This window comes from Corvus kubaryi, unplaced genomic scaffold (assembly GCF_017639235.1).
Source record: "Corvus kubaryi isolate FWS band 111438036 unplaced genomic scaffold, C.kubaryi_AGA036_p1.0 37398, whole genome shotgun sequence".
NCBI classification, from domain to species: Eukaryota; Metazoa; Chordata; class Aves; order Passeriformes; family Corvidae; genus Corvus; species Corvus kubaryi.
In genome coordinates, this window is record NW_024581137.1 from 6,954,387 (window position 1) to 6,977,888 (window position 23,502).

The 23,502-nt window shown below is 45.0% G+C and overlaps 1 protein-coding gene and 1 long non-coding RNA gene across 5 annotated transcripts in view; one reads left to right on the forward strand and one right to left on the reverse strand.

Annotated features, from left to right (window-relative positions):
* The first annotated feature begins 997 nt into the window (after positions 1-997).
* LOC121671565 lies at positions 998-10,683 on the forward strand. Its single transcript, XR_006018540.1, has 3 exons — positions 998-1,587; positions 3,369-3,523; positions 10,306-10,683. It is a non-coding gene; the product is annotated as an uncharacterized LOC121671565 (long non-coding RNA).
* Positions 4,064-23,502, reverse strand: part of LOC121671564 (cytochrome c oxidase assembly factor 1 homolog) — a 54,844-nt gene continuing 35,405 nt past the window's right edge. For 3 of the 4 annotated variants that reach the window (XM_042043496.1, XM_042043495.1, XM_042043497.1), the window contains 4 exons: positions 13,228-13,330; positions 8,829-8,980; positions 6,884-6,960; positions 4,064-4,401 (listed from right to left, as the gene is read on the reverse strand). In XM_042043496.1, the coding sequence (XP_041899430.1) occupies positions 4,305-4,401; positions 6,884-6,960; positions 8,829-8,980; positions 13,228-13,321 (420 nt within the window). In that variant the 5' untranslated portion in view covers positions 13,322-13,330 and the 3' untranslated portion in view covers positions 4,064-4,304. Of the gene's footprint in view, positions 4,402-6,883; positions 6,961-8,828; positions 8,981-13,227; positions 13,331-13,580; positions 13,815-23,502 lie in introns of those variants that run through there. The other variant, XM_042043494.1, reaches the window with a different exon arrangement.

A 23,502-nucleotide genomic window follows, 5' to 3' on the forward strand; every position in this document is an offset into this window, starting at 1 on the left:
TCTTCTAGGAAAGCAAATTAATAGAAACTGCCTTAGATTGGTCAAGAAATTACATTATTCTAGTGTTTTTGTACAACTAACACTACTTCAAATTAACTAAAGGCAATGGCCAGGTGTGATGTCTTCCAAAGCAACAACAAGGGCAGGCAGGTCTCCATTGTTCCTGGTGTTACAGGACTGCCCGGGCCCTGCTGCAGGAAACTTTGTAGTAAATTTTGCAGAAAACTCAGGGAAATTATATGCCTTTGACAAACAGGAAAGATGCAGGCATGTGGCAGGAAAGAACTGGATGTATCCTCATTTCTAAATGAGAAATCAATCCAAGACATCTGCCCAAAATAGGAAGTGAACTGCATGGCCCATAACTTCGACAAAATCTGTCACTCTTGGAGAAACATACTCAAAAGGGAATGTGTCAGCCCACTTAGCCTTTCTGAAGGCAGTAGTTTCAAAACATCTGCTTTTACACAGCCCCTCTGTGCTCATCAGCTCCAACTCAAATAGTTGCAAGTGTTGTAACAGTGCTGAGCAGTATCTGCTGTTCCTCAGCTGTAAATTAAATCCTTGCCCTGAACAGTCTGCCACCTTGGTAGTTTCCTTGAGGGTGATGACTGCCTGGCAGAAACTATTAAAATCAAACTAGAGAATAAGAAACAAACATGCAATTCAGCAAAGGTCATGAAGATGATGTTTGTGTTAACCACACCAACAACTGGAAAAAGAACACAAATTTTCAAGCCAGTTAAAAAGAAATTATTTAACATACTGAACATGATTAAGATGATTAAAGGATTGCAGCACCTGCTAATGAAGCTGAGACACCTGGAACTGGAGAAGGCTCAGGGAGGGATCAGTGTGGGGGCAGAGTAAAGAGCATGGAGACAGGTTCTTCTTGACAGTGTCTGGTGTCAGGGCAAGAGGCAGTGAGCAGACCCTCAAACACACAAAAGTCTGTTTAGACATAAGAAAAAGCTTTTTTTACTGTGAGAATGGTTGAACACTTGTACAGCTTGTCCAGAGGTTGTGGAGTCTCCATCCTTGGTGATCTTTAAAACCTGACTGGACATGCTTTCAGGCAATCTGTTCAAGCTGACTCCAGTGGAAATGAAGCAGTTGGACTAGATGATCTCCCAAGGTTCCTCCCAACCTTAACTGTTTTGTGGGATCCAGGGTCTTTCATCAAAAGATGAATATTTTCTCCAAAAAAAAAAAAAATAGTGTTACAGTGACATGATAAAGAGACCCTAATCTTGCTCCCATGTTCCTTACAGGAAAAGACTGGAAGAGGGGTGCCCAGGTGCCTTTTTGAAGTTATTTGGGCTTTCAGCAGCTGCTGGTGGTTCTGAAACCTTTGCTCTCCCTGTTTTCCTGGCATGTTCCAGCTCCCTTGGCTGCTCCTGCTGCACCCGTGTCCTCTGTGAAAGCAGCCGCCTTGGGCTGTGATATATTTAATGGGAGCCACATGGCCAAAGCTGCTTGGCACTGAACACACCAGCCTGATGCTTTTTTCTCCTTTTGAATATGTGCATCCTAAAAGAGCTCAAACACAGAGAGGAAGTGACTTCTGAGGTTCTTCAAGGTCACAAGGTAAGAAATTCTGTGTTTGCTGACTATTAGGTAGTAAAACAAAGGCAGGGAATTAATTGTGATTTTACTCTTATCCCTCTCCACTGATTTGCTGGCTTCCAGCTCCACCCATTTCTTTCTTCCTTCTCTGGGTTTTAAGATTTGATTAAGAGAACCGTTGCTATGATATGATGATACTGCCCATTCTCACAGCTCTGGAGAGCCAATGGGTTGGCTGAGGTGACTGGGAGCCCTTAAAGGGGTGCTCAGGGGAGAAAATGAGAGATGGAACCTCTTTGCAAGCTCTGCTTCCCCCAAGCAAGGTAATAATTATCTCCAGTGTTACTGGTAAGGTTTGTGTGGGGATAACTCCTCCAGGCCTGGAAAAGCCAGGGCTAGAGCCAGGCCAGGCAGTGGTGTTGTGGTGCAGCAGCTTGTGAAGCCAGCATGGGGACATTGTGTGTGCCAGCTCAAGGGACAGGGAGGTGGCGAGCAAGCAATGTGCTGCAGGCTGGGGTGGCTGTGGCCAGCTTTCCTGGACACTTGTCCACCCTGCAGCCACTGCAGGTCCCAGGCTTACTGAGCACACACAGGTGACAAAAGGCAGATGAATGGCAGTGTGTGCCAGATGCTCCCAGTGCAGACACAGGGAGGGACTTAACAGGCTGGGGTTCCTCTCCACAGCCACGGTATCCTTGCAGATTAGCAACAAATCAAAGCTGCAGCCAGGGAAGTGGTAATTGATGGATGGGAAGTGGTTGATTTGGCTTTTTCCTGTCAGCTGTTTGATTTCCCAGCAAACATCTTCAGTGACCAAAAGCTAGAGTTGATCAAGCTCTGAGGCACCAGGTGGCCAGCAGATCTCCAGATCCCTGAGGTGTTGTTCTTGCTAGTCATAGTGCAAGGCTAATGTTTCATATCACACAGTTTGCATTTTGTTTTGTGAAACCAGTAAACAGCAATTTCAATCAAAGCTGGGCAATGCTGTCTTCTTTTGATTAATTCTAATCCTCTCCCTGGTGTGCTGGGCTTTCATGAGGGTTGGATCAGGTCTTAAAAGTGCTGTTCATCCTGACAGCTCTTTGTGAAGTTCAAACTAATGCACACATGTATTGTTTCATTCTAAAATTGTTTATCCAAGACGCCTTTGCTGTGGCCCTTTAGCATCTCCTTTCTACTTAGGCATTTGCTTTTCAGGTTTGTTCAAAAGGCACCTTGCCCAGTTTGCTGGGTCATTGTTGAACAAGAAAATGCTCACTGTTCTCTAAAAATTCTTTGCTCTAGCTCTCCCTTCTCTATATAATGCTCATGGCTCTTGAAAACTTTGCAGTGCCTGTGTCCTTGGTGGATTTCCTGGACCCAAATTAGGAAGAAAAGATGGAGGGGTGAGGGACAGGGAATGGAGTGGCATAAGCTCTGGGCTTTCCCTAGCTGCAGCCTGATTAAGCATCTCTATTACAGTGAATTCAAAACTCTCTTTAGTCTGGATGTTCTTAAAGGCTCCCATGTTACCTCCTGGTACAGGCAGGACAGTTACTTGTATTTTTTCAGTGCCTCAGACTGTGCTTCAAGCTTTGCAATTGTTCACATGGGCAGTTTGGGGTGGGAGTGGAAATAGTGCAGGGGTTTGGGGGGTTTTTTTGTTAGTTTGGGGTGTTTTGCTTATTCCTCAGCTTGCTTGGTGATGGGCAATTCTCTGATGGCACAATCAAAATACCTTGTGGCAGTCAGAGCAAACCATGGCAGTGCTTCACCTGTTCTGCACCCTCCTGAGAGTTTTTCTCCCCATATGTCCTCTCCAGAACTCATCAGGCAGTGCTGGTGGGAAGCAGTGAGTTCCTCTGAGTAACCTTCAGTGTGAGCAGCGAGTCTCTTCCTGGAATTCCAAGTTGTGATGAGTGGCCTCAGCTATCTCATGAGCTTTGTAATGATAACTGTGAGGGTGCAAATCTACCTGGTAAGTGGAGTCGAGGGTGCTGCTGCTGAGCTTCACCTTTGCTGCTTCATCCTTCCTGATTTAGACAAGACATTGTTGAGAAATGGGGGGAAACTGAGGCAGCAAGGGAATAGCTTTGAGAAGCTGACTTGTCCTGACTTAGGTCTGCAAAGCTCAGTTTCCTGGAAGTTTGTTTATTTATTTCAGATTCGTAATACCAGCACACACAGGGCTGTTGGGGTCCCTCCCCTGCCATGTTGTCCTGGGAGAGGGGCCCTGAGGGCACAGACACGGGGTTTCCCTGCCCCTGCTCAGCCTCGTTCCCATGGGTTGGTTTGTGTTCCCTGCGCGGGCAGAAGGACCCTTGGTCCGTGACTGGAACAGTTCCTCGGCAGAGCTCCGGCCATGCGGCTGGAGAAATAAACACCTCTGAAACATCTAGCAAGAATCTGTCTGTCCATATATATTTCCTTTCCACGGGACTCCTGGTTTGATCTATGCGTGTTGCAGGATCCCCACTGCAACACAGGGCAAAACACATGACTTCTATGCAACAGCAACTCTTTCGCAAGATATTTATTTTAGGCTTCTGTTAAACACATGAATAAACCAGCAAAAGAAAGAAATTACAATTACAGCAATGATGAGGTCAATCTTAGAGAGAAAATTGTCTTGAGAGCACCCGCTTAAGTGAAACTGTCACTTGTGACAACTGTGTACATTCACAGACACAGCAGGATGCAATCGATTAATGGCTCCTTTGGCTCAATGGGAGGCAGAGATGCAGCTGTCTCTGATTTTTTTAGCCTTCTTGCATGCCAGTGCTTTCCACCAGAGAGTGGTAAATGGGAATATTCTGACCATCCTGCAGTTTCAAGGTGACATCCTGAAGGCACCAGCTGACACAAACCAAAGGAGATTTTTAACTTGTAGCAATCACTTTTAACATGGTAAAGTCAGTGTAGAAACAGCTGGCACAGAGAAACAAATAATTCCACACATTCTTTGCTTTTAAAAATTCTCTCAAGTGTTTTAAAACTTGGTTTGTGAGCACCAGCTTCTGAAAGCTGTTCTCCCTAATATCATAGCACAGCCCAGATTTAAAGGTCTGGTATGCATGTTTCTATTTGTTGCAATTCAAACAAAAACCTGCCAGCTCTTCTTAAGACATTCCTCCCCCGACCCGGTGCCTTTTTTTCCTCTCCATCCTGCGGGTGCATTCCTTGCTCCACTCCTCTCCAGCCTTGGAGCCAGACGGTGTTGCTAAGGAATTATTCTGGCTTGGAAGAGTTTGAACACTGTGTGATCGCTCAATGTGACTGCTGAAACCCTGACAGGGTATGACAGTGGTTACTCAAAGAAGGAAAATTGCATTTGTTGGAGACTGAGGGGGAGTCTTTTCCTTCCTCTAAGCTCTGCTCCAAACCCACTTCTGAGAAACTGCTCATGCTGCTTTTCCAGCTGGAAAGGACTATTATTTTGGGGTACTAAAATAGGATTTTTTCAAAAGCTCCTGGCACTGGCTCAGCTCTGCTTTTGCTGGAGTCAGTGCTGAGTACATACAATTAGGTAATTAGGCTGCCGCACCTCTGTGCAATGTGTCTGCAGTAGGGCTCTGCTCCCACCTCCAGCCCAGGCCGAGCAAGCGGGCTTGGACATAGAACTGCTCGTTCCCCACGGTATGACCTGGGGGCTCAGCCCTTCCCTCGGTCACTTCGGGGCAAGCAATTTTGCAGCGCCTTGGCTGCCCTTGCCTCTGAGCACCCTCCCCATCCCTGTACTGCCTGCCTCTGAGTGAATGCCACTTCCTCCTGGACCAAACGAGGTCATAGACTCCAAATTTTCTTTTTTACAGTTGTCTTCTCTTTTATAAATAAACTACTACAGACAGACTGCACACTCAGAGTCAGATGCATTTCAGTGGCTTCGGTGCTTCAACTACTCTTGCACAGAGCACTCAGCTCCTGGTGTCATTTAACTGTCTGTATCTGTGTGAGTGCCACCCTGGTCTCCCCCAGAAAGGCAAATGCACACCCTGCAGAATCCCACCAGGATGGCCTGCTTATCTGCTTCTTACTGCCAGCCATTTTACTGTTAGTTCCTCAGTGGGGTGCAAGGACACCAAGTCCTGCCTCAGCCCCATGTGAAGCTGTGCACAGGACCCTGTACATAGGTGGATTTGGTGGAGTCTGACAGATTCATCTGCCACACATCCTTTTACGGGAAGATGCCTTATTTTTCTTTTCCTTAAAAAAGTTTGCAGAGATGTACAGAGAGCTCACTTTAAAAGAAAACTTCAAGAGATGTTTATGCACTACTGTAGTTTGACATTTTGCAATCTTCAGTTAGTTAGCTTCACAGTAACCGTGAACAAGGAATAACACGGAACTGTCTGTGAGGAGGGGCTAAGGAGGAGTGAGGAGATCAGAGCTCAGGCACTAGAGAAGTGAGGTGTGCAAGAAATGTGACTGGGGGCCTCTGCGGTTATCCCTGGTCATTAGAGAGGAGGCCAGGCCTGGTACTGAGTTTCTCAAGTCCCGGCCTAGTGGCTTTTCTCACATCCTTTTACACCTTCCTTCCCATACTTACTCAGAAGAGAAATCCAGTAAGACATGCTCATCTAATTATGAATAGAAAATGTCGCCATGTGGCTGGTGGAAGCTGAGTAAAAGTTGTAGGTTTTGGTTTCTAAATAGAAAGTACCTAACAAGAGGTTTGCATCTAGTAAAACTTTTGAGTTCGTGTAGTAATTCTTTGCTCAGTTACAGAAACCAGTTTACTGTTGACAAAGGAGGTTTTCAGGCTTCAGTACTACAAAAATGTAAAGTCCCTTCTATATGATGTGGTATCAGAGCATCCTTCTACTATAATGTATCTGTTCTAGCACTTTTTTTTTAACCATAAGGACCACACTTCTTGGATAGCTTAAAACAACAAATCCTGTGCTTTTAGCTCGTCTCGCATGGCTCTGATATAATGTGTGATTCCCTTACTGCAATCCATACTATCGAGAGTTAGGACTGGTGTTCAACGGCCTCTGCACCTCTGTGAGGAGGCAGGGTGGGAGGGGACAATACTTTACCTTGGCTCACAGTATTTGTGTATGTACTGAGGTACAGTTTGCAGAACACAACACAAGGGAATGGCTCATGTTGCTGCTTCTATTCACATTCAGAGAGATGAATTCAATGTATTTCTCAACTAACTTACATTTTTGTCCTAATGAAAATAATAACCTTTCACAAGACCTTCAGACAGGAGTTTCTGCTTGATTTGTGTGTATGACCTCAGCAACACAGATGACTAAAGCAAATATCCTGCTCTACTCTTTTCTCCTACCACTTCTTTCCCATTTCCCCTGGCACCTCCCCCAGTACAGACCACTGACGGGACTGGTCCATCTCCGAGCTGATGTAGAGGTATCCCGCCGATTTTGTTCCAGAGACTGGTAACTTTATCTGCAAATGTAAAAGCACATTAAAAATTCAGCAAAGCATATTGTGAAACAGACATTCACTCCTTCTAGTAAAAGACATAGCACCTTTTTAACTTTTACACTATAGTTATTTTTTTACTGTATTTCAGAGTTGGACTAAGCTATTGTAACAGCTAACACGTGTGTGGCTACACAAGTATGTCTGCTCTGCCATGCATTAATCTCTCTGCCGAAGGAATGTACTGTGTTACAGCTGCAACCCCCAGGGGAAACCACTCGCTCTCTGAAATATTTATGAGCAAACACCTTTCCTTACCAGAATGCATAGTCATCCAGAGGTGACCTGCACTGTCAGAGCTTCCCAAAACCATAACAAGCCTGTAGGTTGAGATCCTCTGTATATCAGTCCCTTAACACACACTGAAGTGATGAGATGTTCAATGATTTTTTTTTTCAGTGTCACAAATTCTATCACTCATCTGTTTAACAAACAAAGCTGGAGCTGCAGCTGTGGCCATGGCAAATTGCACTGGGTCTAATGCCAGAATAAAAGAAATGTTTCAGGTGTAGCATTTGCTGGTGGTGATGCAATCACACAGAGAAAATGCCAGGTGTTCGCCAAAAGACCCAGGAAGTGGGAATGTTGTGGAGTCAGTAAATCAACCTGTGGCATAAAGATGATTAACCAGTTTATTTCATGAGAACATAAATACTTAGGAGCATGAAAAAGTAGAGAAGAAAGTTGGTGATTTGTGTCTTGGGTGAGGTCAGTAGAAGGCAGGGTTTGACTTCACCCTGAGTCACCCAAGTGACCAGCATTCTTAAACAGTGACATAGGAAAACACCCGTGGGAAAGGTTATCTTCTTTTCAGTCAGTATATGAGATTGTGTGGGGGTTTGCACAATTTTTTTCTTTAGATATGTTTCCTGCTGCAATCTATAAAACATGGGAAAAGTTTTGGTCCAGGGTATCATGTAAGTGCAAGCCTGGCTGAAGTGAAATGGAAAGTTATTTTATGTGAGTTGGTTAAAGGTTGGGGTTTTCTTTATCTCTACCCTGATAGCCACTCTCCTTTATTGTACCATCTGATCCATTCCTTAATGCCCTTGCTTGGTCCCTGGCACTCGTAACTACTCACCAGTAAAAACAAAATTATTCGAATGTGATGAGTTACCGTAGTGAAGGTCCTGGAGAGGTTGCTAGGGTCACTTTGTGTCACTAGCAAAACAAGGGAAGGACCGCCAGTCCTGGATTAAGGGGTAAAAACACTGATGGAAAGTACTCTTGAGGCATCAATGCCGAGCAGAAGTGCCTGGGCCCAGCCCTCGGCTGATACAAGGCAGCCTTGTGCAATACTTCAACACCCAGCACAGCATTCTCCAGTCACTGTGTAACCTTCATGCTCAGTCTCAGGCTGGGCAGCTGTTCTCCATGACACAAACTTACAGGTGCTCTTAAAAACCACACCATTTATGCTGTACCACAGCATAGCCTGTAAGAGGCTGTAAAACTGCTCTGAACAAAGCTCTAAAAACTAGCACAGGACGTATCTGGGCAGTAACGGAAGGCAGGTGCTATTTTAAAGCTGACACGTCTCTGAAAATGATTTTGTGGCTTACAGTGTGAGGAGGGGGCTGACTGGCTTGAGAGGTCCCTTGGCATTCTGGGATGAGCCCATAGAGCACAACACGAAGATGCTGCTCTTGCTGTTTCTAGGCTAGTAGATTTATGCTCTGGAAATCCATTCCTCTTCCAGATCAACTGGTATCCCATCCTACTTCCTTCCAGTGCCCCCAGGTGACTCATGACCTGCTGAAAATCCCCTGGCTGATCTCTCATCACCTGACATCTCAGGAAGCCACCCTGTGACACCAGTTGCCCAGCATTACCCGTGCTCTTTCTGTGTCCACGCGATTGCTCCCATCTGTCAGGCGGATGTTGTGAACCTTAAGAGGGGGGGCACCCAGGGCTTCCAGGGCATCAGGATTGCTGTTCAGTTGCTCCAAAGCTTGCTGGTAATACTGGGTCCTGGCAAAACTTTCTAAGTGAGAGAAACAGGGTAATGAGGAGACTGTTTGCTTAAAATCAAAACGTAAGTTTAAAAAAAAAAAAGAAAAAGACATTTTCTCCAGACTACCACACCCTCCCTGAAATACAGTTCAAAACTATTAATTAGGAGAAATTTGGCTGAAGGAGGAAATACACCCTTACATCAGAGAAGCAAATGTTATTCAGCTCATTTAAGTGAAGAAGGCTCTGAACATAGCCTGTTCCATTCTGATACACAGTTCAGCTTATGGCTGTGTCTCCCCACTTTTCATGCATTTGCAGGTTATCTAAAAGGAAGAAAAAATAGGAAAAAAAGGCACAAGGATGAATATCTGAAATGTTCTGATAGTAATTCAATTTTTACGTTTTTTCTCTTGGAGGTACATAAAATACTTTAATAATGGAGAATATCTTGCACACATTGAGGTAGGAACAGCTGCTGCTGTGGAACTCTTGCTGTGGCCTTGGTACAGCTTTCCAAGAGGCAGCCATGAAGCTACAACTCTCCTGACAGACACCTTAGAAGGGAGGCACAAAGCAGCATCACTCACGTTACTGGTCAAGCATCCACAACAGCACCATAGATGGATGCTGCGGTGTTGGCACATGGAGGACACTTGTGGCAAACTGCTCTTTATCAATGTCTGGTTGCTTGGTATGGCTGCGAAACACTGTACTGTGATTGCCAATGGACAGGGCAGAGCTGAGGAGCTGGAGACTTCCTGACCCTCCTTATGGAGACAGAGATTTGCTTATTAACAGTTTTGAGGCTGTCTTGCTGGGGTTTCTAGATCAGTGTAACTTCACTCTTTTGACATCAAGAAGGGCAGAGTTAAGCTGAGTGTGCAGTTGTGTAAATCCTACTCTGGGAACTTTGCCCTCACCTTTCAAAAGGTTTAAAACAAGGTGTAATGTTTTTTTCTTGGTCTCTTGCCTGTCAGTATAATCTTGGAGCAAGAGGTAAAAGGATGCTGCCTCTTCTCCCTAATTAGAGGCATCCCCTGTGAGCAGACAGCATCCAGTTGGCATAGAAACACCTTTGCTAGGCTGTGACCTATACTGGTCCTCCTGTGTCCCCCTGGCACATCCTAAGGAGCTCCAACCAAAGGGGTTGCAGCATGCCAACCCTTTAGTACCTATAACTCATGGCTAACAGTCACTCAGACCAGGTTAAAAGTATGTTGTGTTTATCCTGCAGGTTGGAGGAGAAATGGATTCTAATTTCCTGGTCTTCCTTCTCAGCTGTTCCTTGTTAGCATCTCATGCATTAGATATTACATGCCCAACTAATCCATTTGTCCACACATCTTTTTGTAGGAGATCTGAAAGCCTGCTGGAGTTGGCTGAGCAGACTGCTTCCATGAGAAGGGTGTGGAGGTGATGAGAGTAAGTAGAAATAGGATTACCTGAGTATTTGTACAAGCTTGCACAGAGACCACGTGCATGCAAACTTCACTTCAGCCTGAAGGAAGGGGAGGGAAGCAATCCTCTCCCACTGTTCCCACCACTATGGAAGCCACTTGCTCCTTGCAAGTCCAAGTATGGGCCAATTCTGTGCACTGGGCAGTAGGAACTGTGATAGCCCCAGGCATGAGCCAAGGGAGGAAAGTTCTCAGCGTGGCTCCTGTGTCTGTTTAGAGGATAGCGAAGGACACACTTGGCTGCAGAAAGTGTTCTTTTAGCAGCCTGGCTGCCTTGCCACCAAGTTGCTCAGTGGCCACTGAAATTGCAAGAGAGCCAGAAGGAGCCATTGCAATGTGCCACTTGACTGCACAGCCAAGGGATACAGGGAACCAGCCCTCAGGCTTGCTGTGTAGCACAGGGGGTGCCTACCTCATGTGATTTCTGGATCACAGTGCTGAAGTTGAAAATTTAAAAATGCTGATGTTCTTGTTAAAGCCCGATTCAATATTTTAAAGCGTAAGGATCATATTTTTGTCATGTACTTCGGAGCCTGGGGGCATGAGCTGCCTAAAATTAAAGTCTGCTTTCCAGCCTTGTCTGATTTGTTATTAATATGTGTAAAATGAAGGGGAGGTTTCAGAGCTTATCTGAGGGCTTGAGAAACAGGCTTGGCTACACTTTTTTCTGGCAGCATCCTCTGGTACCAGGATAGGTGAAAAGCAATAGCATTTGATAGCACCAACAAGAGAAAGGCACAGGGCCAAGATGCCTGTGGCACCCCCTGAGAGAGAGGCTGTCATAGGTTAGCAAGCATAGTCCCGGAAGGGACGTCCTTGCTAAGGGGTGCTTACAGTTTCCTCTGGGAACTGATAGAACCTATCAGCTGGCCAGTTTGAATATGGACAATTCTCTAAGCCACTTAAAGTTGTGATCACCTCTGTGATCCACATTTAAGAATAGGCAAACTCCCCCTCCAAGCTCTCTCTCGTTTCCGGCGCTGGGACAAGTGGCTGCAGGCCCCGTGTGGGGGCCAGCGGGCTCGGCCAGGCCCTGCCTGGGCCAGGCCGGGCCGGGCCACGGCCATCCTGAAGCCATGGACCTGTTCCAGCCGTGGAACCCCCCCCACTGCCTTGCCGTGGGCAGCCGGAGCGGCTCGGCTCTCCCCCCTCTCCACTGCGATAAGAAAAATTCAACATTCCAGCTGCAAAGCTGCAAGGCCGAGGTGAGATTAACCCTTTTATTGCTGTGAAGAGCTGAAAACCTGAGGGAAGAGAGAGAGGAGATGCTTAAAGCTGAAAGTCTGTTGTGAAGCTATGATATATCAGAGTATCCTGTTGTAATTTCATGAAGATATGGGGGGTGGAGTGTTCAACTTGTGAGCAAAAGCACCTGCGCTGAGATAGGCAGATGCTGACACAGCTGTAATTTCATGAGAAGTTTGGACAGGCAGAGATGAACCAGATGAGGACTTTTGCTCCAAACGGGAAAGGAGAAAACCTCAGTCCGTAGAGATGAACCAGATGAGGACTTTTGCTCCGAACGGGAAAGGAGAAAACCTCAGTTCCTAGAGATGCTCCCAGAGATAGTCCTAACGATGAAGATGATGAAGACCCTTTGCTCCCAGGGAAGGAGAAGGGCCTCTGTTTTTGTTTCTGAACGGCTCAACCTTAAAATTGTACCCCAGAAAACTTCAAGAGTGCACCCTCGAAAGCAGTTGCGGGAAAAGCTGCAAGTCGGGGGAAAGGACTCACACGCAGGCAGAGAGACTCCTCTTCCTAAATGGACTGAACAATATTTGGAAGTGGGTGGCTGTCTCGTTGTGATAATGTTTTCATAGCATGAGCAAGAAGAGACTTCTCTTTCTAAATGGACTGCACAAGGTTATTATGGAAGTGGTAAACAGACTGAACATCTTAAGGGTTGTCTTTTCACATCGTCAGTGGGAGAAGGGAGGAAGGTGGGGGGAGGAGGAGAGTTCTGAAGGTGGTATAATTTTTTTTCTTTCTTCTTTTAGGTCTGTTAATAAACTTCTTTATATTCTTTCAAGTTTGGTGCCTGTTTTGCATTTCTCCTAATTCTTATCTCACAGCAGATAAACAGTAATGAGTATTTTGGACCAAACCACTACACTAAATTGGTGTTTCTGCCCGGTTACAAACCGAACCCGCGACAGAGGCAAAGCCTATTTCTGCTCTGATGCTAAATATCTAAAAGCAGTTTTAGAAAAAATAAACATCTATAATTTGGACTAATAATGTGGATTCTTGGCCAAAGACACATAGCAACTAGAGACAACATCACCTGTCTAGCTTTCCTCTTTGTCCTGGTCTTCTGACTGCTGACTGCTCTTATCTGTACTTCATTCAGGAGAAACTCATGATTTCTTAGCACTTCACAGGTGTGCTGTTTAAGGGCCAGCACCACACAGAGATTTACAGATAAAACCGCTAGACTTTAACACCTTCTCACAGATGGTCCTATTTTACTGCCCAGTTACAAAATCTCAGTTAAGAAATGAAACCTGCATTACTGCAGGTGAAGCTTTCACTTCACCAACACCCTCAGGAAACCTCCAAAAACCAGACTTTCTTCTGACCACAACAGACTGCTCCCTATGCAATATCTGCCTCTGGAAATGCATGCAGCAGCACTTGGGAGAGCAAAAGCCCTGGGGATGAAAAAAGAAGAGCCCACAGATGCAGAACCCAGAGGCTCAGCCACACTCCTCTTAACTTCATCTGCTTTTCACAACTCACATGCTGCTATTTTCCCCCACTACACAAAAGCCAGTGAAAGGGGCAGAGGAGAAATAAGGTTGCTAACAACAAGACTTACTTTGCATAAGATTATACATCACGATGCATCCCCCGCCACTGAACAGCCCCATGAAAACAGCCATTTGCTGCAATTTTCTTAGAGAAGCTGGCATTTTTCCTCCCTGAAAAGAAAAAGAGAGAAGACATTTGTTGTAAAAGAGGGTTACAAAGGGTTACTTCCCCCTTTCCAACCAGGCCTGAATGAAAGCCCAGTGCACAGGCATCGAGCTCTTGCTTGCTGGGGCCCCACCGTGCGCCCAGAAGGAAGAGTGGTGAGAACAGAGCAAACTGGGAACCCAGCTGGGTTGAATGTGTTTATTCAACTTCTTTTAGTGATGCCACCACTTCGCTAATTGCCGAGAAGAAAATTACCTCCCCGTTCTGGCCGGGGGCCAGTGCCGTGGCATTGTGGTGGGGGTCCCGGTGCCCGTGTGTTTGCTCGCACACTGCAAGCATTCAGCTCTGGGAGCTGCATTTCTCTCTCGAGTAAACTCCTCTAAAGTAAACACACTCGTGGCAGGGATGGATCTGGCCTCGAGTGGTAAGGGACAGAGCCAAGCCAGCACTGTGCCAGCAAAGATAATGGAGCCAGGGTGTGTGTATTCTGTTGTGTCAATTTTTTCCCAAGCTGTAGATAAACAGGCAGTCTCTTGCAAGCTGTTTTTCTTCCTTCCTGTACCCCCCCCCTCCCCCACCCCCAGGCCAAACCTCCCCTTTTAATAAGTCACAATTTTGACATTTGAATGCATGACCCAGCAGAATAAGAAACACTTCTATAGTTTGGGTAAGAGGGGGACTGAAGAGCCTGAGCTAACGATCCTGCCCACAGCAGGTTAGTAGGAGTCAAGCTGAGTTGTCAGTGGGGGCGTGGCACTTTGCTTCAGGCTGTGGCAGGATGGGACTTGAACGAGCATCTGAGTATTGGCTTATGCTCTTGATTCTCTTGCAGCTGGGATGGGAGGGGGGAATGGTCTTGACAGCAATTTTTTAAAAACTAGCAAAAAGCTGTTCTTCTTCAATGGGCACAGAGGTATATGAATAACTGGGGGAGCTGTATGGGATTCTAATCCCAAAGGCTTTGCACGCCAGTACTTGTCATATTGACACCATGATGATTTTTTGCCTTTTCTTTTATACCCCCGTTACACCTTTTTACAACTTCTGTATTCTTAGTGCTTTTTGCCTACATTCTTAAACTTGTTTGTTCAGCTAAGAAACTAAACATTTTAGAAGCTTCGTAGGTAGGAGTTAGTGTGCCCCAGACCCCAAGGTCCTCTCCAGAACACATTTTGTAAACTAAGATAGAACCATCCAGGGGATGGAGGGGCTCATTCAAGCCTCTAATTGGGGAATTTTTGATAGATATGCTAATTAGTAAAACATAATTAGTAAGACTATAGACTGTTATACCAGATCTTTCGGGGGTGTGCATTGTGGTGTGCCTTTCAGTGCATTCGACCTGGACATAGTGCACCTAAAAATCCTCAAAATAAATACCAAGGTAAAATCCCTTTTTCCCTTCTAACCGTGTTTGACTCTTGATTTTAAGACCAGGAAAAGGCATCAATATGTTGGTGTGGCTTAAGTGGTATACTCAATGAGAGCTGATTAATAAACCAAGGCCCAAACCAGTTACAGAAATGTGACCTGGGCAAGGCTGTTTGAGTCCTGCTGTGGAAACCACCTCTAGCATCCCTCAGGTATGTGTTAGTCAGGTATTGTTCAGCTGACAACCACAGTTCAGTGAGGGTGGAGAGACAAGTGTCAGGACTTCTTCACATCATGGCCAAGTCAGTGTGACATGGGCAGCCTCCCTCTGCTCACCACTCTGCTGACATGCCCTTACACTGATACTTGCATGCTCTAAACTGAAGGGAACTCAGACTCCCCAGGAAAGTGGTCACAGCACCACGCCTGTCTGAGTTCAAGAAGAGTCTGGACAATGCTCTTGGGCATCTGGAGTAATTCTTGGGGTGTTCTGTGCAGGGATAGGAATTGGACTCTGTGCTCCTTGTGGGTCCCTTTCAACTCAGCATATTTTATGATTCTACAAAACTGTGAATGCAATTTGGGTATAAATTTCATCTCCTGCCCTGTTGGCACTAGCACTCAGTTGTAATGTGTGCTATTCCTAGGTTGAATGCTTTTCCTGCTAACTAGTTTCCTTGATTTTTAAGAACCTTTAGTATTTATGTTTATATTTAAATTACTTCAGATTTGTGGATTGCTAGTAGTGATAGCCACCCAGAGAGGCATATGGATGTTATGCCTATTTTATGCCCCAAAATGCCTAAACTGTGCCATTAGTATAGTCAGCTATCAACTCTCTCTCTCCTGATCTGTTTCTCTCATGAGTTTTTTCTTCTTCACTTACCCTGGAGAACTTGAATGGCATGAAAAGTTACAGCAGAGGAAATGTGCAAGTGTGGTTTTACAGAGAAACAGTGGTAGTCATTTCACAAGGACAGTGAGAACTTTCTGCTCGCCTGTTTGTGTTTGCAACTTTCCTTAAATCCCCACAAAATCTGATTAATAACCAAGTTTATTATAAGATTCATCTGGCCAGGAGGAGGCTTTGACTCCAACACCCCATAATAGGGATGGGGAAAAAAAATCCATGGTAAATCTGGAGAGAGGATCAGGTATAACAGTTTGTGACCTGTGGCATTTGTTTTTGCCCCTTTCAAAGTTGTGGCCAGGCAAAATTTGCTTTCTGTGATTAAATTCAGGGTAATTGAATGCAAATGGCTGAGGATGGGGGGTGCTGCTGGAATTTTGCTGAGTAAAGGTGGGAAGACAAGGAGCTCTTGCACCAGTGAGAAGGTTTTGACTGAGGCTCAGGGGACTTGCCTAAACAGCGGAAATTAGAGGCTCTGCAACTTGCTGTCAGTGGGTTTGAGGTTTGTTAGGTCTCACAGTCTGCTCACACCCAAACCAGGGAGATAAATGGAAAGTAAGAAAAGCTGATTGCTGATCAGTCACATGCTCACAAACACTCTCATCACCACCTCCGCTCCAGTGTTGCAGTGTAGAGACGGTGCCATCTGGCAAGGGAGCTTGGCAGCTGAGCAGTGGTGATCCCATTAAGCACTGCTGCCCTGCGCAGCACGCCTGGCTGCTCGTGCTGTGCTGCCCCTGCCCACAGCTCTCTTCTGTTGCTGCTCCTGCTGAGGCAGAGATGTGGAAAGCTGAGGTGCACCCAAGTTGTGCACCAAGGCCCTCGTTATGGTAACAGGTAGAATGTCTCCATTGCTCATTTTCAGGCACAGTTGGAAGCCCATGGGCTGGACCACCCCATCCCTGTCTAGCCCTTGATGCTCTGGTCCCACTTGTTTCTCAGCTGTTTTCCCAAGCCAGACCTATGACAGCACACTGCAGGAAAAAGTTCAGAGCTACACATTTTAACAAGCCTTTCATGACTGCAAACTTTCTCATCGTTCCCACAATTCCCTGCCAGCCTCCAAAACCAAGGACAGAAGTGTCCTTGGAGCCCAGAGCATTCCTCACAGGGGGGCTGCTGCTTCCCTTCCCTGCCATCCTGGTCCCTTGTGAAACGGATGCCTGAATATTGCAGCCTTGAGCATCTTTTGGCACATGGCTGCTGCTGACTTCTGAATGGTGACAGCTTGTGGAAGACCAAAATGTAGTAAGGATCTGTCGTCTGCAAGGACTTGTCAGTAGGATTTCTGTCCTATGGCCAACTGTGTTTGCTGCTCCATCGGCTGCTCTGCTGAAGTGCTGTGGGAGTGGCTCACTAAGGAAGGGAAGCAGAGGTGTGTCTCCTATCCTGAGCCTCTCTGAACATGACTTACAAGTTGCAAACTGTAGAGGCTCTCACAGGCAAGGACCAAACCCCCTCCACTTCATTTGCCACAAGCGAGGAGCTGTAAGTATTAGAGAGAATTTTATAGATACAACAGGCAATCGCCTCCTAAGGAGGAAGTACATGCTGCTATCAGTGGTGATCTCCCCTGAGAACCTGTTATACCACTAAAAGAGTATGCAAGTCAATTGGTGGAAAAACAGACTTTTTCACAGCTGGTAATTTAAAAAGCACAGTTTCCAAGCTACGCTGTTCTGCAAAGATACCTTTTCCTCCATGTTATTTGTAGTGGTAAAAAAGACTAAGTGGAGATTAGCATGCACAAAACCACTAAACCTACAGTTACCAAAAGAAGAGACCTTAAATTGTTATAAGTAGTGTTCTCAAAAAATAACTATTAAAGGGCAGAACACTAACAGTAATAATAATAGTGACATTCTCTTTGTGCCTTGAAAATAGCAAGATATGGAGGAGAAGGCTTGACTTTGAAGCTAAGTGGGACTCAGGCTGTTAATGAGATTTAACAAACTCCCAGGGTCACATGTGAAATGGTGGGTTACTGCAACAGTAAAGGCTGTTTTTAATTAGACTTCGTTTTCTCCACAGAGGATCTTCTAAAAATAGGCTGGCTTAAGAGAGTCTCCCTTATTTTGGCAAATTTGGGTTATCTGTTTGGTCTCTGAAATTTGTGTGGCAGAGGTTGGTCTCGGGCACTTCTAATAAAGGCAGGTAGTGGAGAAGAAGGGCATTTTCACCAAGCACAAACATTAATTTTATTTTCTCTGGAATTGAGCAATGGAGCTGCGGCTGCAGGTTCTATGGGGAAGGCATTTCCTCCTCCTTCTCCTTGTCCTTCTCCTCCCCCTGGTGCTACCAAATTCCTCCAGCATCTCCAGCCTCTGGGTGCTACCACAGACCAAACAGCAAACAATAATATTGCTCTGAAACAAGAGAGAAGCAACTTGATCCATGCAAACTCAGTGATCACTGCTGCCTATCTCGATCTGGGCCACTGCCTACCCACATGGCCAGGACAATATAGTGCCAGGCCACCAATGCGAGCAGCTGGGAGCCTTTAAACCACCTTGAACCACTGAAGTCCTGAGTTGTTGGAATGACACACTAAATAGGTGCAGCAAAAGACTACTATTAAATTAAATTAAAATTTATAGGTAGACCTGAACACAGACCTGAGCACCTAACTTCAAGGCTGGAATTGTTGCTGACCCTTCTGCAGTGGAACTCTCCCTTGGGCTGGTTGGTTTTTAGCTGGCCCTAGGCACAGCTTTTCAGCAAACCACCCAGGAAGTCACAGGAGGTGAGGGGAATGCCAGGCAAACCACACACGAGCACACGCTTGTATTTCACATTCTTGCTTTCTTGCCCATCCATTGATCTTCTAAGATCTATAAGGCAGGCATCTGGCTGTAAGCCAATTTCTATACTAATAACATGCTAAGACAACATTTTAGAGACATCTTTTTGACACTCACTGTCTACAACATACCTTCATCATTAGTACTCTCACCAAAAACAGGACAGTACAGCAGAAGTATTCTGACAGGATTTCAGCATATTATTTTCCCCCCTTTTTAAATTGAAATAGCCTCAACATATTATTTACCTCATTTATGAGAGCTAGCAGCACAAATTTTGCCCCCTGCCAGCATGCTCAGAAACATCAAAAACTTTGCATGTATAGAGTGCCTTCGCCAAGACCTCAGAAACTTGTAGTAAAGTTTGCTTAATTCACAGTCAACCCAAAAGTAGGATTAATACATTTTTTCTTTTTTTTTCCCCCTCAGTTGCTCTTCAGATGCACTGAAAACACATATTTTGGCATTTTGGGAGGTAAAACACCTTTTTAGACAGCCTTGAAATAGTCCCTTCCAGGATCTCCTTGTGAATCAGTTCCTAGATATGTGTAGCTGGCCCTGGTGAGAATGCTTTAAGGGGCCCACTCTAATATGAGAAAGACTACTGGCAAGAAAGCCAAGAAACAGTGTTGAGCTTATTTTCTGCCTTTGCTACTAGCTAATTGACATGGAAAGGGAAAGTAGTCAATAAAGTGATTAAGGACTTGTCCTGGTTTGAGACAAAATTTGGAGGAATGTCCGAAATGAATGTCCTTTAATAGAAGGCAGGTTACAGCCACCCCTGCCCCACCAGGTTCGGAAAGAATTTTCCTCGGAGGGAAGTGAGAAAATACACTATTTATTTAACAAGTAAAGTGCACGCAGGCACGGGGAAAAAAAGAATAATGCTAAATAATGAAACTTCTCACTGTGGAGAGAAGGAGAGATTTCAGAGTCCGTTGTGGGAGGGGCTCTCTCCTCTCCGGAGCTGGGGTTCGGCATGGGCCCTTCCAGGCCGGTGTGTAGGGTCTCCCGATGATGTTCTGGTGTTGCTGAACAGTCCAGAAGAGAAGAAGAAGCCGAAGTCCCAGGGCTCTGTACTTCAGCTAATGAACAAGAAACTAGCTAAAAAAAGCAAAAGGAATGTAATTCTCTTCCCTGCTGCAGAAGTGGAGCAGCTGGGCAGGAGAAGTCAGGGAGCTTATCTGTGTTTTGAACACAGCGCCGAAAGAATTCCACCAGCTCTCCCCCCTCTCCCTTAAAGACACAGAAAGGCACAGGATTCATGTCTGGCATAGAGCAGGCGAAAGGGAATACAGCATCATAAAGTCACCCCAAGACAGGACTCTAAACAGCCACCTCACTCTTGTATCACTTCTCCTGCGGTACATGCTACAAAGCAGTTAGCACAAAACTTGCACGGTGACTTCAGATATCTTAGTTTCATTTCATTTTTCTCCTCTCTTGGGCACTCTTATTTTCATGTTTCTATTCTATTTACAGAACAGAATTTCTGTTCCGCTGTCACAGACAACTTCCCTTTGTGCTCTTAAGCTGCACCGTCTCATCCGGTGGGCTCACCTGCACTGCATTTCTCTTCCTCCTGCACACCCACCTTCACCCCTCTATGTGCCTTCTTCCCAGCCACCACTGTGGTGCTGAGCAGATAGAAGCAGTGAGGCCACCATTCCTATTGTCCAAGGACTCCTACTATCTCCTGGTGTCCCTCTGTTTATCCCTCTGTGAAGAGAGCCTGTCTTCCTAACTGCAGGTAACAAAGGCAGGTGCCAAAATCCTTTATTGGAAAGATGCTACAGCTTAGCTTGTTCAGTCTCTTTGAAGGCCGGGCCCATGTGCCAGCGATTCAACAGCCTGCTCCAGATCACCCTCCAACACAACTAGAGCTGCCCGTACTTTGTACTGAAATACAAAGGACGCATTGCAGAAACAAGGCACAGGGTGTACTATTAGAGAACCAGGACAATTATACCTACAGTGTGACCCATTTTTGCTGCTATTGGAGGATGGCATTATAGGTTAATGCCTAATAATCTGTCATTAACATCCCTAATTGTATGTTTCTGTAATTGGACACCATGGAGGGGGGAAGAAGACGTGAATGTTCACCTTTTGCATTTTAGAGGTGAATTGCAAAGGATTTAAAAGTAAGAATTCATAAGTAGGGTAAATGAAAAAGTTGCATCCAAGGTACAAGAAGAAAAGATCAGTAGTGTTTATGGGTTTAACAGTGAGTGGTTTACCTGAGAAAGCTGTGGGACAGCTTCTTGGCTTCCTTGCTGCTGGGAGTGAGGTCATGAGTGCTGCAATCCAAGGTTCAAAAGAATTGCTCTATGCTGTCCCTGCACCTCCCTGCAGCCTGCATCACAGCCCAGCTTCCAAATGGGCACGTTAAAACAAAAGAATCTCATAAAAAAATAGCAAATAGAGTCCTTTGAGTGTCTCATGCTGTCATGATGAGAGGGAACAGTACTCTGTGCTTAGCAGAAAGGGACTGTCAAGCCAGTGAGGTTTTCATAGTGTGATGTGTGTTTCCTGTATATAATTTCCTAGTATAGGTTCACTGAACCTGCAAGGTAAGGGAGCGGGGAAGAGTACAAATTCACTTCTCATGGAAAGATCAAAGAGTTTGCAATTCTTTCTGTGCAGTGGTAACTACTTATCTTTCTTTGCAGTTTGTGGGCATTTATCTATGTCCAATACACCCATTATGTTGAAGACACTGACAAAATCTCAAAGCCAAAACCAATGACCAATCTAGATTTAAGTCAACTTACTAAATCCTGAGATGTGGGAAAAAAACCAAAAAACAGCAGGAATCTGTGATAACCTTATTGGCTAACAGGTTACATTTTACTGTGTGAAAATAAAAGAAAATTGTGTCAGAAGTTCACAGAAGTAATGCAGATGTCATTGGGCTAGGAACTCCATGTGGCTACGTTAAAAGTTAGTACCGACCTGGAAGTTTACAGTCTCTAACTCCAATCCTGATAAGGCTTATGCTTGTCTGTAGTCTTACTAACTCCAACAGTATCATCCACGTGCATGCATTAAACAGGCATGCAGTAGACAGTGACCTAAAAGAACTGAATGCCAGGGGGGGCAGTCACAGGGAAAAAATGTTTAAAGCAGGAACATAGTGTAAATCATATGATGCTTGCTCCCTTGTCTGCCCCTGGAAATGAGGGGCTAAAAGATGTGGTCTGCTCTGCTGTGATCAGCACAGAGCCTGATTTACAAAGCTTTTAAAAATATCAGTGGAGCTGGGAAGGTTTGCAGTCCTGTGCCCAAACACCTTGCTGATCTAATGCTTTTTATTATATAGTATTACAGCAGTACATACTTTTGGCACTTTACAACACCCTGCTCTTATCCTTACTTCCTACTGAAAACCAAAACTAAAAAAAATGCTACCCCCCCAGATCCTCAGATGGGGTAAGTTTATTTCAAGTACCCATCTCTAAACCCTCCCAGAAAGGCCCCTCCTTCAGAAAAGAAGGACCCTACCCTTCTGAAAGTCAAGTCCCTTTTAAAATATATCAGATCAACGCTTACAGCTCAAGGCTTTAAAGAAAATTAATTACTTTTGAATATCTTGTACACCTGGATTGCTTCCAGAAGTTGGTCCTTGCCCATATGAGCAGAACTGGTTCAGTATCAGCTAAATCTGTTAACACAAATTAGGATCTGGGGAAAAGCTAACCTCAAAGACTCGTGACTTTTTAATAAGCATTGGGGACCAAAAACAGCACAAGACCAACAGGGATTCTGACCTAGAAACATTCTATTATCAGAGAGACTAAAAAGGGAAAAAATAATTATGATGGGAACCATTAAAAATAAAAGAAAGAAAATAAGTTCCCATAGTACTTGAGGGTTTCTGTTCAGACAGATCCAGCTTGTTAACTTGTGCACAGAGCTGTGCAAGACAGAGAGTGCAAAAGGGCAAAGGAAATGATGGAACCTGCCACACTGCATGTGCAGCATCTGGAGTCAGACCTTTAACTTCATCTGGGGAGTAGCTACCGATTTATTCATCCCCCCTTAGAAAAAGGAAAAGATATACTGGATGCTCACAAGATAGTTGGACATGAATCAGATTGCCTTCCAAAAATTAGTCAGGACAAGAGGAATTTCAGAGAACAGCTGACTGCAATCCCTATTTAACTCCTCAGAATACGTGTGGGAAAGATTTTAAGGAATAAATCTCTCTCTATTTAATAATTTGAATGTTATTTCACTAAATCTTCGGTCCTTCAATAGCTCCTGTTAGGGAAGGCAGGGATTTTTTTTTTAATTTTGAAGAGCTGGGGCAGAAAAACACAGAACAACTTCACAGGAAGCCAGTGCCAGGTCATGCACTTGATTCCCAGAGACCTGGGCTGTTCCCTGTTCCCTGCCCATTCCCTCTCTTAGGCTAAAACATGCCAGACTAAACAGATTCAGCACAACTCCAGGGCTGTTTCCTACAGCGAACCTACCTTTAGAGATAGGGGGACAAGGTTTCCCTATGAAGCTACAGCACAGGGCTTTGTCCAGCAAGGAGGTGTGACAGTCCAAGAGATGGACAAAAGCACAGACCACACCTTTATGTACTGTTGATGGGTGAGATTTTTCAAAACGTTGTATGCTTTGTGTGTGCTCAACAGGTGATACCTTTACAAGATCACTGTCTTCTAAAAGATCTTTGAAAATTCAGCATTTTCAAGACACATCCTCACTAGTAGCTTTCAGACAGGGCTGCTAACAACATACACTATTTCCTCAGAAAACAGTAATCTTCAAATACTTGTATGTGGGGTTTGTTGATTAAACACTAGATTACCAAGGGCTCAACACAATGAAATTTGACAAATGTGGTATATGTGAGACACATAGGTGGGCTGTGATCCATTTCTGTTTGTTTATGTTTTGTTTTCCCATCACATGCTACTCAGCTCTGTGGTGGTGGGAATTAGAAAGCATGATGGATACCATCACTTTCATAAAATATTACTCCTAGGGACCTCAGCTTACATAGAAAAAGCTCCTGCTTAGTGTTACATCCAACCTATCCATGAATTTTGCAGTTCAGATTATACCAGCACAAACAAAGCAG